This window comes from Anas platyrhynchos, chromosome 6, assembly GCF_047663525.1.
Source record: "Anas platyrhynchos isolate ZD024472 breed Pekin duck chromosome 6, IASCAAS_PekinDuck_T2T, whole genome shotgun sequence".
NCBI classification, from domain to species: domain Eukaryota; kingdom Metazoa; phylum Chordata; class Aves; order Anseriformes; family Anatidae; genus Anas; species Anas platyrhynchos.
This window is the reverse complement of record NC_092592.1, coordinates 41,427,845-41,442,419: the sequence shown is the minus strand read 5'-3', so window position 1 is coordinate 41,442,419 and position 14,575 is coordinate 41,427,845. Positions and strand designations below refer to the sequence as shown.

The 14,575-nt window shown below is 35.0% G+C and overlaps 1 protein-coding gene across 7 annotated transcripts in view; it reads left to right on the top strand.

Annotated features, from left to right (window-relative positions):
* The window catches only part of CFAP46 (cilia and flagella associated protein 46), a 77,992-nt gene extending 70,190 nt beyond the window's left edge, over positions 1-7,802 (top strand). For 5 of the 7 annotated variants that reach the window (XM_072039964.1, XM_072039967.1, XM_072039965.1 and 2 more), the window contains 4 exons: positions 1,254-1,335; positions 3,181-3,317; positions 3,831-3,917; positions 4,572-7,802. In XM_072039964.1, coding sequence (XP_071896065.1) covers positions 1,254-1,335; positions 3,181-3,317; positions 3,831-3,917; positions 4,572-4,699 — 434 coding nt within the window. In that variant the 3' untranslated portion in view covers positions 4,700-7,802. Of the gene's footprint in view, positions 1-1,253; positions 1,336-3,180; positions 3,318-3,830; positions 3,918-4,571 lie in introns of those variants that run through there. The other 2 variants (XR_011810200.1, XM_072039969.1) reach the window with 2 other exon arrangements.
* Positions 7,803-14,575: the final 6,773 nt, after the last annotated feature.

Genomic DNA, 14,575 nt, shown 5'->3' with positions numbered 1-14,575 from the left:
TAAGAAATACTTTCATTATTAAGTATGACGTGTGTCTGAGGTTCAAGAGGGCCCTAACTTGGACCCAGTATTATTAAATGTTCTTGTTGGTCATTTGAGTGATGAAATAGAAGATGTCTTTGCTGAAATTGCATATGAGACCAGCCTGAGAAAGAGGTGGTTCAGCAGCAAGATTAGAATGCAAATTAACCTTGCTTTATGGGCATAAATAGCAGAATGTAATTCAGGGAAGGCTAGAGGGAGTTGTGCTTAAGTAGAAATAATCAGTTAAACATTAGCAAGTTAGGTAATGGCTGCCTGAGGGGAGATACTACAGATTACAATCAGGAGATAAATCACAAATTAAACAACATCATCTTGCTAGGGATCAAACAAGACTAGGTTCTGTTATAGGGGTAACTATACAGGAGTGTCATTGGCAAGATAAATTAACTAATCTCACGCTCCACTTTTGTAAAGGTCTGGAGGAGAATACTGACAAACTAGAATAAATTATTGGTAGAGATCAAGTGTGGTCAGAAAACTATAGTGCAGATATGTGTGCATAGTTGTACAAATATATATGTGTTTTTATACATATATATGCATATAAATATACTTTAGGAGAAAAGGTTAAAATATTGAAGAGAAGCTTGATAGTAGTTCTCAAGTACATCAAAGGCTTTCCAAACAAAAAGGTAATTTTCTTCTCAGATATCTGTGTGAAATATGACAATTAAGTAAAGGTTTACGCTGCAGCAAACCAAGCAAACCAAGCAAAAAATCTTTAGGGAAAAACTTTTTAGCAAAAATCTTTAGGGAAAGCTTTTTAATCTAAGAGTACTCAGTTATTTCATTGGGAGCCTTTAAGGAAAATAGCTTAAAAAGAATGTTTTAACTGTAACTTGGTTCTAACATGGTCAGATAACATTTCCATACCTCCACTTTACAAGATTTTGCAACTACTGATTTGAGTCATATAAATCATTATCTGTAATAAGATGGTTACATGGACCTTGTTGTTAGTTATACTAAGGTGATGCAGGACAAAAGCCCATCAAACATTACGGAAAAGTGTATCAAATTTACATTAAATAATGTTAGAATGACTTTCTTGGTGTTCTTTTACTTAATGACACTCTTTTGGCTGAAATATAAATTTTATATGAGTTGTTTACACTGAGCTTAGTACGTCATTGACTTAGAAAAGCCAGTTTTATATACAGTTATTACGATGGACGTTATTATTAGTGGTTTGTTTTTTTTTTTTCCAGAGTGCCATTTGATGATACTTTTAGATCTGGTACAATCAAAACAAAGTTATCAAAGAATAACCAATTCTGATATCTACAAAAGGTAAGATTAACTTTATTTCGGTAAAATTCACAGTAATGCAGATTTATTTTTATTTCAAAGCAAAGTTAAAATTTTGAGTTATAAATATTCTTATCTACTTCTGGAAACAGAAGGGCTCATATCTACATTGAAGGGGGAAGTTAGCCTCTTGTAGCTTCATTCTTTACGTAGGACTAAAGAGAATGAATGCTCTGCAGCAGGGCAATAATCAACACAATGTCACAAAAAGGTTATGTTACCCATACCTCCCAGCTCAAGATTCTCAAGATGTTCTAGTTAAATATATAAAACTTCTTTTTAACAGATAATTAAGAGTCCCTCTGAAGTTTTCCTATGCTGTATAGTTTAACAATCAGACTGTTTTATGTAATAAATTATTTTGGCATGCTAAGTGACCTCTTCACAATCTTTCATATTACACATCTGGCTTTCATAGACTTGAAGGCATTTTCAGTATTTTCCTTGCCTTTAAATTGACAAGTGACAGGGCTCGCATACTTTTGTTTTATGTACATTATGAATTTTAATGGATGGCGCTCAACAAATAACTTATAATGTATTAAAAGCAAGGATAGTTTTAGAGTCCTGATTTTATTCATTAGTTATTTAGTCCATGCTAAATTTCAGGTAACCCATTTGTACTCCCAAAAAAAGAACATGAAAAAATGTATTTTTATTCATGTCTTTATTGGGACTGCCATTGTAATGTAGACAATTAAATCCTATATCCGATCCTGTTAGGGCTGCATAAATATCTCTTGACTTTGATGATTATTCACTTCATGAAAAAAAAAAAAAAAAAAAAAAAACCTTTAAAATACTGTTTAATCCATCCAGTGATGTGTAAGTTAAAATGAATTGTGTGTAAGGTATGTTATACACAGACAGATCTCTAAGTGTTTGAAAACTCTCCTGGTTTTAATATCCTTTTTTCCCATTAAACAAAACAAAACAAGGCACAGTTTCTTAAGCTGTTTTTTCTAGCTCTGTACTTCTGAAGTCTTATTTTAATAGATTGGTAAATTTATCAGTGGAACTTATGTGTTTAATTCTAGCAGTTTCCAGAAAGTTTAGAATAATGTTCAGTTAAAACTGAATCACATAACTCCATAGATAATCAGACAGCATCTTCCAAAAAGATTACAAAAATTTTTGGTTATCATCTTCTGATTTAGTTACCATAAAAGGCAGAGATCAAAAAGAAGATTCAGCCTTTAATTTACTTCAGTTCCAGCCCTACAGACTATCACTCCCCTCCAAGCACTAAAACAATAATGCCAAAGATACTTATTTAAATATTCCTCTTTAGAGATGTCATTTTAGAATAACTGAATTGCTTTTTAAGTCTCCATATTACTGCCATGCTTATGACATGAGCAAGCTTTCAGTTCCTGCAATATTTTCTTTTTCCCTTTAAGAATAGAAGCTGAACTAAACATGTCTTTTAATCCATTTCACAGCATTTTGAGTCTCTTATAAAGGGTGTTCTGCATTGTTTTATAAAAGTTAATGTGATGTTCTTCCATTCGTATTTCATTTGATGCCCAAAGCAGTAGAATGACAGGGAGCAATCCACATAAAATTGCATCATGAAAAGAGGTATAGAAAAGTTATTATAATTCCTTGTTTTAAACATAAGATATGGTACAAAATATTTGAAAGCATTTTATGCTTAACATACAAGAGAAATGGATTCTGGGATTTTTCTTAGTTTGCTGAGATTCGTATAAAATTCTCTTTCTTCTCCTGTTAAAAAGTGTTATATATTTATGTTTTTAATATATTAGTATGCAGAATTTCAATTACATTTTTATTTTATTGATCTCATACTTTTTATTTTTTTAGTTCTTTACAGTTTGCTATAGAGAGACCAACAGAAACAGTAATGCTTCTTAGCCTTACTGGTGTTCGTTCTATAATAGCCAACCAGTGGTACACTACCCTGCAAGAGAATGCAGAAAGGCTAGAAATTTTGTTTGAGAGTAAGTATTTGTATTCTTCTTTATCCACAGATGCATTATTTCAAATGTTTGTATTTATATTACTCATGGGGTGTGTGTATCTATTTTTCTCCCCTTTCTCCGCTGTCTTTGCTCCTGGGCAAATTTTACCTGGTGTTTCCAGAACAGGTAAACAGCATGCAGGACACCCTGTGTTGTTGACAGGTTAACCTTTCAAGTAGAACAATAATCTCTTTAAATCAATTTTAGTAGAGGATTTATTTATGGTCATATGGTAAGATAGGATTTCTATAGGATTTCTGTGGTGAGAAGCAGTGACCTAAGGCTTGACAATCTATAGTTGCATGAACTGTGAGGAAAACAAAAAGTGAAGCTAACTCTTCAGTTATACAGAACTAAATCTCTAATAGTATCCTTTTTGTTTGTTGTTATTGTTTTTTAAATGTAAAGACATCAGGCCATATATGTTTGATACTTTCTTGTTTTTCAAAACTTTCAGTAAAAACTGACAGGAACTAACATACTTCTTTCCAGATTTGTTGCACATTGGTAGAACAACTGGTCAGACCATCCATACTCTTCAAAAAAGGAAGATTCACAGGGAAAAGGATTCAGCTCAAAGTAAGAACTAAAAAGCTTTGTACAAAAGCTTTGCATTGCACATTAACACAATTAGAACCTGGTAGACCTGAAGACTTATAGGCAGTTTACAGATATAGATAAAATCTTTAAAATGAGCTATGACAGTTTTGAGAATATTTTTACAAGAACTGAAAGTGGAAAGATGGCTGATTTAATATTACAATTGCAGTAGCTGTATTTCACATGTATTAAATAAACAATTAATAAATAAATAAATAAAAAATTTGGGGAGACTTTGTCATAGTTGAACAAAAGCTAAAATTTATGCTCCACTGAACAGTTATAAAATGAAAAAAATGGTGTGACTCAAAAGTTACATCATGAACATGACATGAACAGCATAATTTTGCTTCACAGTGCATGGTAGATTAGTTTTATGGGTATAGATTATAGAATGCAAAAAGTTGAGCCTGCAGTCATTAGACAGTCTTCATTGTAAAGGGCACGCTACAAGAAGAATTATACTAGGCATCTTGTTGGAGAGGGGAGGATTTCTGAGTACATTCCTCTAAAGAGAGGAATGGAAAAGTACCATAAGTATTAAACAAATAGAAGTGGTTAAGTTACTGCACTTCATTCTTATATTCAGTCGTATTCAGAAATAACAATATTTAAAATTTATTTTTTTTTTAGTGGATGAAGACTCTCACAGTTCTCCTACAGACAAAACAGAACAGAACTTTCACACTTCCTCAACTGCCATTCATCCATCATTTTTTAATTGTGTGTTATATGGTTTGCCCAACATAATTATTCTGTAATTTGTGTCAGACTTTCCATACTATGAATTACCACTAGACCGTGCATATGGCATATCTCACATTATTGTGCTAGATACTCTTCTATATAGCCTAAGGAGAGGTAAGCTTAAGAAAACATCTGTTATGCTGATTGACTGATTTTGGTTTTGGATATAAACAGGTTGATATTAGAATAAGTGTCATGAAATTATCGAAAAACACTAATTTTAGAGATGTCAGTTGGTATTCAAAGCTTTTCCGAACTCAGCGAATCCCTCTAAAGAATTACTAATATTTCTATTTTCTTCAGATTCCACTGAAAATTTGAAAAAAAAATTCTTGGTGAGTACTAGCACCAACACCTTAAAGGAAACCAGGCTAGTGTTTTGGGGTGTTGATGCCAATTTCATTGGAATGTTACTGTCAGTGCTTCCATTTGGGAATACTTTTCCTTGATGTATTTTGTTTTTAAATGGAAGATGTATCAGCTGAAGAATTAACTGTCACCTTATTCTGAGTTAATTGATTTTTAACTTTGTGTATAGCAGCAGTTGTAGTTTAAGTAGAAAATAGGGCAATGTTAAAGTTTTGCTTTCTTTATTTTCCCATAGGCTTTCTGAATAACATTAAAGTACCTTTTATGAAGATATATTAAATTATCCCAAAATCCCAGATAAGCATTTTATATGCATAGATTTTGTAGTATGTTCTGCTAATCAGCAGTATGTTTTTAAAATACATACTTTAAAACTTTATTTGTAATGATAACAGGAAAAAAAAAATATGTAAAGTTATGTAGTATGTATAGAAAATGCAAAGCTATGATCATTATTGCAACTAAAAACATTTTAGTTTTTCCAGTAAGATGGTGATGCCTGTTTCCTATGATTTTTTATGTTCCTGGTTGAGTATGAAAATAGCACTGAAAATATACTGTTCTTAGCATTCCTGCTGTGCTACAGTTAATTAAAACCTGATAAGAGTCACAGGGCTATATAGACATTAATTACAAACTCATGACTTGTGAGATGCTTCTTTTATGTACACAATATAATACAACTTTGTACTTCCTTCTTCATTGTTCTAACAATTTAATTAGATAACCTTATATGAATCACAGCTTCTCTGTCAACTGTGTTCCCTAATCCTTGTTATTCACTCTATATGTAACTTCATTCTTTATTTAAGCATGGGACAAATACTTTGAGAGGCATATGTCTGGGCATTTGGTAACAATACAAGCTAAAAAAAAAAAAAATGAGGAAAAAAAAAAAAAAGAGAATTGTGCTCAAGTGGGCAGGCAGCTAAACGCCACACAGCTGTTCACTCACTCCAGACCGTCCAGTGAGATGGAAGAGAAAATTGCAAAGAACAGTATAGAAATTCATGGGTGGAGATAAGGACAGTTTAATAAAAAGGAAAAAAAATAAGAAAAGGAACAAAAAACAAACAACAAAAGCAATACACCATGCAGTTTTGCACAATCAGCCAACCAAATCTCTCACAGTTCCCAAGAAACAGCAGCCCCTCCAGACAGCCTTTCCAGTTTTATTGTCCCACATGACTGTAGTGGGTTTACGTGGCAAGGTTTTGGTAGCAGGGGGTCATAGGGGTGGTTTCTGTGAGAAAGATCTAGAAGCCGCCCCATGTTTGGGAAGGGCCCCGTTGTTTTCCAGATCTGAGCCAATAAGCGATGTTGTTTTGCGCCTCTGTGAGAGCATATTTAAGACAGGGAAAAAAACGCTGCGCCACACAGCAGCCGGGAGAGTCAAGGGAGTGAGAAACAGCCTTGCAGGTGCCAAGGTCAGTGTAGAAGGAGGGGGAGAGGTGCTCCAGGCGCCGGAGCAGAAGTCCCCTGCGGCCTGTGGTGAGGACCATGGTGAAGCAGGATGTCCCCCTGCAGCCCATGGAGTACCACGGTGGAGCAGGGTTCCACGCTGCAGCCCGTGGAGGAGACCACGGTGGAGCAGGTGGCCCTGCACCGATGGAGGCTGCCGCCTGTGGAAGACCCCTGCCGGAGCAGATTCCGGGCCGGACCTGTAGCCCGTGGAGAGGAGCCCACGCAGGAGCAGGTGACCTGGCAGGAGCTGCTGCCCGTAGGGGAGCCAGGTTGGAGCAGTTTTCTCCTGAGGGATGGACCCCGTGGTACGGACCCATATCTGGAGCAGTTCTGGAAGAGCTGCTGCCTGTGGGAAGCCCACGCCGGATCAGTTCATCAAGGACTGCATCCTGTGGGAGGGACCCCACAGCACAGGGGACAAGAGTGACCGAGAAGGAGCGGCAGAGAAGAAGTGCTGTAGACTGACCATAACCCCCATTCCCCCGTTCCCCTGCGCCGCTCGGGGGGAGGAGGTGGAAGAGGGTGGATGGGGGGGGGGAGGTGCTTTTGGTTTCTTTCCTTTGTTTCTCACTTCTCTAGCTTGTTAGTAATGAGCAATAAATCTTACTGTCTTCTTATGCTGAGTCTGGTTTGCCCATTACACTAATTATTGCGTGATTTTCTCGTCCTTATCTCAGTCCTTGAGCCCCTTTCACATATTTTCTCCCCATTCCTCTTTGAGGAGGGGGAGTGAGAGAGCGGCTGTGGTGGAGCTCGGCTGCCCACTCGAGCGGAACCACGACAATGACACCACAAGATACGGGATATCCCTTTGGCCATTTGGGGTCAGCTGTTCTGGCTCTGTCCTCTCTCTGTTCCTTGTGCACCCCCAGCCTCCTCACTAGCAGGGCAGTGGGAGAAGCTGAAAAGCCCTTGGCTTAGTGTAAGCACTGCTCTGCAACAACTAAAACATCAGTACGATATCAGCATTATTCTCATCCTAAATCCAAACCATGGCACATACCAGCCTCTATGAAGAAAATTAATTCTATCCCAGCTGAAACTAGGACTATTTATTTATTTGTTTATTTATTTTAAATCTCGACAGGTACCTTTTCATTGCGTCACCATTGCTTAGCTGCCTGTTTAACATCCCATGCACGGCATTTGGGAATTTCAAGTGTTTTTGAAGTTGAAGAAGCAAATGGTTGCATCTGTTGTTCAGTATAGCAAATGTACACTAAACTGTTAATGTTTCAGTTTACTTTTTCCACATCTTTTTCCAATAAATTTTTTGTTATGAAATTGTGTTTTCCTATTGCTAATGGCATTTTTGACCTGTAATACTGTCTTTCTTTTACTGTTTTTCTGTAATAAGAAAGGCTTTTTAAAAAGCACTACATTCAGTAGGAATCATGAAGCTATTCTGCCTTGCTACATGATAGTTTTAATGAACTTGTATTAATTTCCACATTCTTGAAATATTGCATTTCATAAATATTGAAGTCCAGAAAATTTTCAATGCTTTAGAAATGACGGTGATGTTCTTTGAAAGTAATCCAGGATAAAAACTGTAAGACTGCAAAGGTTCGAAGGATCATTGATATCTAAGTACAATGGGCGTATTTGATAGTTTACTACTGTGACTTTATTTATGAAACTGAAGGAAATAACAATACATTAAAGTGTTTTACTCCAAAAAATATTCTCGTTTATATTTGATACTTTATTCCTAACTACATTGCAACAATCTCTGTCAGAAAGATGAATAAGTATGACCAAAAATTTCTTTACAGTCTGACAGCATTACTTTATCAGAAAGCACTGATAAAGAGTGATGGCCTTATCCAGGAAACTTCAGACCTGTAAGCTTTACTTGTTGGGAGTAAGATATTGGAAATACTAATCAGAGAAACTGGTGGAATCCCTACAAATCTGCAATCTATGCTGATTAAGCATTGTAAAAGTGGGTGGCATGCATTTATACATAATATCTGATTGATATTTCTGAGGTATTAAAATAATAATTAACTTAGGACCATGGAGTGTATTCATAACCAAATTGCCATGGTTATTAGGAGAATATTTTCTGTACTGCTTTGCTAAATACCAGTCAGTAAAATCATGAATGGTAGTAAGACTAAGGATGTGAGATGATAAACTGTATTTTAGGTGGTAACAGTGGATATTCATGCAGTGACAGTAGGAGATACCTAGTTCATTGCTTCAGGAATTAGTACTGGAAATGATATCTTACCTTCCATTATATGTTTCTAGCAGTGTGCCATGACATAAGTAAATTTCCTGATGGTAAGAAGTAATAAGTCACTTCAGGAAAAGATGTATAGAAGAGTTTGGAATGATATTGAAAGAAAAAGAGCATAGGCAAATTGATGTATTTTGTATTTCTTTGTAAACTTACAAAGCAATTTAACAAAGAAGGCTAAGAAACTGCATCGTATATAAAGGAAGGACTCAGCAGTCCAGCTGATAAAATTTTAGAGTTCAGAATGCTGATCTATTAAAGACTGTAAATGTGAATGAAGCTAAGCAAAAAAAAAACAAAACAAACAAACAAAAACCTGTTGAGAAACAACACTGTAAAACAATCTGTTTCATATCCTGATCTGAGTATGCATCTAAAAGCATAATATATACACATTATTTATATATTTAAATATTATTATATATTTTGTATATATTTATATTATATATATATAATGCTTTTAGATATATATTCTTCACATTGTGATTGAGAATTTAAGCAGAAGGAGTCCTTTGTGAGGACAAAATGAGTTTTAATTAGTAAACATAAAAAGAACCCACTTTGAGTTAAATTTATTGTAAGATGTCTAAAGAGTCCCAGAGTATATGAAGCTAAATAAGTCAAATTTACTTCTGTGATCCCACACAAGAATATTTAATGCAATTTTGAAGTTTTTGCAGAGATGTAACAGTTTTCACTTAAGAATTGTACAGTCAGCCAGCCAAGTTCTAAAAAATGGCACATGACAGATAATTTAGAGTGTATTCACCAGAACAAATTGAAATATTTTCATTTATTGTTCAGTCATTTGATCATCAGCTGAGAATTACAAGGCAGCCACACCTTGGGTGGAGTCTCAAATTAGGGGAGAAAGTGGGAGTGAAAAAAAAAAAAAGAGAGAGAGAGAGAAACAGAGGCTCTCGGATATCTTCTGTGCTCATGGAATGACAACCTTGTCAGGTTTCAAACAGACTGTGCAAAGGTCTGAGTAAATGTCATATTTGTTCGAGCCAAGGTTCAAGACTGAAAAAAAAATTGTGAGACACTCTCATAGCAAACTAACTGGGCAGACAATAGCAAGTTTTCCCCCAAAGAGTGAGTCAACAGGTGATGGCAATGAAAGCCAATTTCTGAGTGTGCAACCTGAGAGGAGCAAAGAGAAATATGTTTATTTTGTAGTGAGTGGACTCCCAAGAGTCTCCTTGGCTTCAAATGATTTGGAGAACTAAGTTGTTGCATAGTCATACAAGGTGCCATACTGAAGGTCTTCATTCTTCAACACTGAATATTAAATGAATGAAACAAAATTTCCAGTTCCAGGTTAAAAAGTTGAATGAGGAATGTTGATTTCATATGATAATTGTATAGAAAGACTACTCCGTAACAACTGCAATGGAAATAGTCATGATGAAATGCTGATTTGATCTTGTTAAACCATTCATTAAGTACATACGAATAGAACATTCAAAAAGAAGGGACCTAGTACTAATTATTGCATAAATAATCTTAATAAAAAATACTTTTCAACTTCTTGAAGTATTCTAGAGAATGCTCATGAATTATTTGTCTGTGAGCTTTTAATTTTTAAAATATTATTTATTTTTCAGCAACTTGGAGGAAAAATTCCTACTGATGACCAAGGTATAAATTACAGTATATACAGCTGAGGGTATATGAGCTCTATACAAGAAAGGCATTGGCACAAACCCAAACAACAAGAATAAAAGCTTCAGAAAATATTTCATCTATATGGCACCACATCATTCCCTGATGCAGTATCCATTCATACAAGAAATATTAAATGGTTAGTGCTATTCCATGTATCAACGGCTTTAAAATAACTTTCTGAATTATGTCTCAGCAACATAACAAATCACATTATCAATTAGCTTTTATAACAGAAATGACATTTTGTAATATATTTGAGATTGAAAAGAATTGGTTAGCTAAAATTTATGCAATCTAAAAAATATGAGGAGAAAAAAATCACGTTGAATTTATTGGTAATACTCTAGGACAAGAACATAATTTGAGTAGTAGGTAACTGTCCAAGATGAATGACATCAGTATGTAGTTCTAAATGATCTGCAGGGAAGAACTACAAGTTTGCTAGAAAATTATAAACAAAAAAGAGAACTTCTGTCACCAGTCCATGGTGTAACTGCACTAAAATTAAACTGCCATAAGCAATCAATCAAAGATTTATCATAACAAATGCTCCTCTCTCCAAAGCTAGCATAGCTTGAGCTCTCAGTAAGCCTGTCTCTCTACTTTGCAAAGAGTGAGATGTGGTAGTGCAGATGCTAAAACTTAGCAGCTGATGGCTGTGGGTGTTTGTAACCAGGGAAATTAGAGTAGGTTTAAGATTGTTGTAAAATATGTTCCCATGAATAGTTAAGCCCATTCTTCAGTGTTTGAGCTCTAATTAAATGACTTTACAGCCTGCTAAGTTTTATGACCACTGCTTTGGCACCCTGTCTGACCTGGAAGCTGTCCAGGAATACGATGTCAGGGGAGAGTCAACCATCCTACATGAATATGAATCTGTTCTTTTATGTATTGCAGGTGAAAAAACAGCTCACCGGCTGTATCTCTCCGATATTATCAGCTGAAGTATCTTCAGACAGTTAGTACTACCACACATGTATATGGATTTTAAAAATGTGATCAAGTTAAAATGAAGGCATGTTTACATCCTCTGAAATATTTACCAGTTTGTGGAAGACCTTAGTCATTATTCATCTAAAAGGTAGATACAGTATTTCTCTGCCAGTGAGAGCAGAACATGGGTAGTATTTTATGAAACTAGTAGATGATATTGACAAAGCAGTAGTCACAGAAGTCTTCATTTAAGTATAAGAACAGTGGAAACAAATTAGTAACAAGTTTAAAATCTACATTGCCTAAAACTTGTGTTTCAAGGGGTAATTTTAGATGACAATTCTATTTTTACAAAAGTGCAGTATAATTTAACAAAATTGCTAGTGTGTAAAATATCAGGTGTAATTCCCTAAAATCTGAATCTTGCTATCTATTATATAGATTTTATAAAAAAATCAAAATATTATAATCACATTAGTACATCTACCATGGAATATATTATTCCACTGTCAAGAGAGAATATATACACTAAGTGTGAAGTTCAAACATAGTTCAAGCTAACCAAGTAAACACCCTTTTCTAAACTAAAAACCTCTGTCTTAGGCCAAGAAGACACAAGAAATGAAAAAGGAAATAATCTGCAATAATTGTAAACCCTTAATGTTTGTGTCACCGTTGGCAAATTATTATGTCATTAATAGAAATTATATACATTTGGCTGTCTCTGAAAATGTTCAAGCATAACATGACCCTCTATTCAGTTATGTTTTCAGTTTGGTGGCATTGCCCATTAGCGTGGGAAATATTTAGTAAGCTATTTCTTTTTCACTGAATTACTATTGTGATTTATTTCTCCTGTATTTCATATAATGCTTCATCTGACAAATGATGGCAGAAGAGGGTGAAAACCTGCAAGATGAAACTGAAAGCAAGATCAGTACTGAGCTGTAGTAATATGTGCTTTCATATAACTGGATGTACATGACCTATCAATTTTCTTGATGCTCTCGTACTTGACATTCACCGTTGTAAATTGTTAGTAGAAACTAGGTGTCCACAAAAATGAACAGCTTTTCCAGAAACCTCCAACAGGCTGCACTGATTAGGAATTTGTGTAATTTTCTGATTATGCCTTAAAATAGGCAAACTCAATGGGAGAGCTGGAACAATGGAATTGTGTGTAGCGCTGTAATTTGCAACGCCCTGAAACAGAAAAGGAATGTGGAAAAAGAAGTTTGTGATGAAAAGATTTAGTCTGTTCAGAGCAGATATATTAACCTTAATTCTAGTATTAGTAAGCTTGTTTGCTGAGGTTCTCAGTGTTCTTATAGCAACCAGAACTGACTGTTCTTCTACTAACATGACAGGTACTTATTAATTACCTGTCAATACACAATGGATAATTAACTACCAGTTTCTGTTTCAAGAAGAGAATGAGTTTCCAAAATATTTTCAGTTCTTTCTGGTCCTCAGAATTTTTCTGGACTTGTAACACTTGAAGTAGCTTGTGGGACATAAATGAGTGTGAAGTATGGTGCAACTGAGGTACGTTGATGGCTATCTGTAATCATTTGGTTGATCTTGATAGGGAAGTAGCAGATAAATTGTGTATAGCAATAAACATACTGGCATAGTATTTAATAGAGAAAAACTATTCTAGTATGTGGTCACTGAATCAGGATGATGAAGTCACAAGAAATACCTAAATATACTGTCTTCAGCATTGACTAGCAATTAATAAAAGGCTAGAACAAGATATCTGTCTCTTTCAATAAAATTCATTTGTATTTGTCCTGAATGACATTGACTTTTATTCCATCTAAAAATACCTATTTAGCATTTGGGGTTATTAGTATTGCAAGTGCTGACATTAGAAACCTGAATGCAACATATATTGAAATAAATTTGCAATGGAGTTCTACAAGCCCTTCTACTTCTTCATCAGTATGATTCAAGGGACACGGCCTACATCTGTACTCAATCAAACAAGGCTACGTTGGCCAATATAATCTAATTGTTTGACATTTTTATAGCAATTCATTGAGACTGAAGAGAGATGACTACATTAATATCTTGATGCAGCTGGATAATAGCTGAGCTAAAACTGATGCGCCAAATTACTGTAAGGCTCTTAAATTCTCTTATAGTTTTTAACTCTTTGTGACAGAGGAGACTTCAATATAAATGTAGTAAAGAGAAAGAATAGTACAATTTATAATACAAAGTATTATAACATCATAAATTTTATAAGAATCTTCACTAATCAGTTACAAATTATATTTATTACTAATTGAGATGAGAATTATTGTTGATATTCATGGCTCTGTTTCCTTGGACAATCATTTTCACTGGGGTCAAAATTAAACAGAGATTCAAACCGTAGTGAATGCTGAACCTACATAGGCTTGGACAGATCAGCCCATCTCACTGAAGGGATCCTTGGACACCAATATCTTGGTAGTGTATTTTTTTGTGAGGAAAGTTTTCCTCTGAGTGAGGTCATGGATCTGCTGGTATGAACAAGATGAAGGGGAACATCAGAGGTGTTTTGTTTGGGGAAGGGGAGTGGGAGTGGAGGGTTGATCTTATCCTGGAGAAGCAGTAAATGAAAGATAAAGACAGGAAACAAAAGAAGGAATTTATGCTGCAGCTAAATTTGGGAACACGGAGAAATGTATTTATCAAACTTGTTTTGAATGCTAGTTGCCTCTCTTTACCTTTTAGAGCTCTTGACAATGGAGACTGAGTGTGAGCAAGGACAAGGTCTGGTTTCTTGAAAGTGGAAACTGATGCGATTAAATGCATTTTTACCAAAACTAAAACCAAAACCAATAAAACAACTCAAGTCAAAGAAACAAAAAACAAACAAACAAACAAAAAACATTAAGTTAAATATTTGCAGAAGTTAAGTTAAAGGTTAAGAAGTTAAGAAGATAAGTTAAAAAATTTGCAGAAGGAGCTGTCTAAATACCATAGAATGCAAATGGATGAATGAGGTTAATCTCCATCTCCCTACTTGCAGAGCTATGCTGAAATGATCCAGTTTATTATGAATGTTTGGTAGAGCTAGTCCTTAATAAGAATACCTGCCCTTCTCCATGCCATTTCACTTTGAGCAGGTAGTATCTCCTGTAGCAGCACTCTGCATATTTGCATGTGATTTTAGAGGAAACTAAATTTGCATATTAATATATTTGTATCTTTGAAAAGC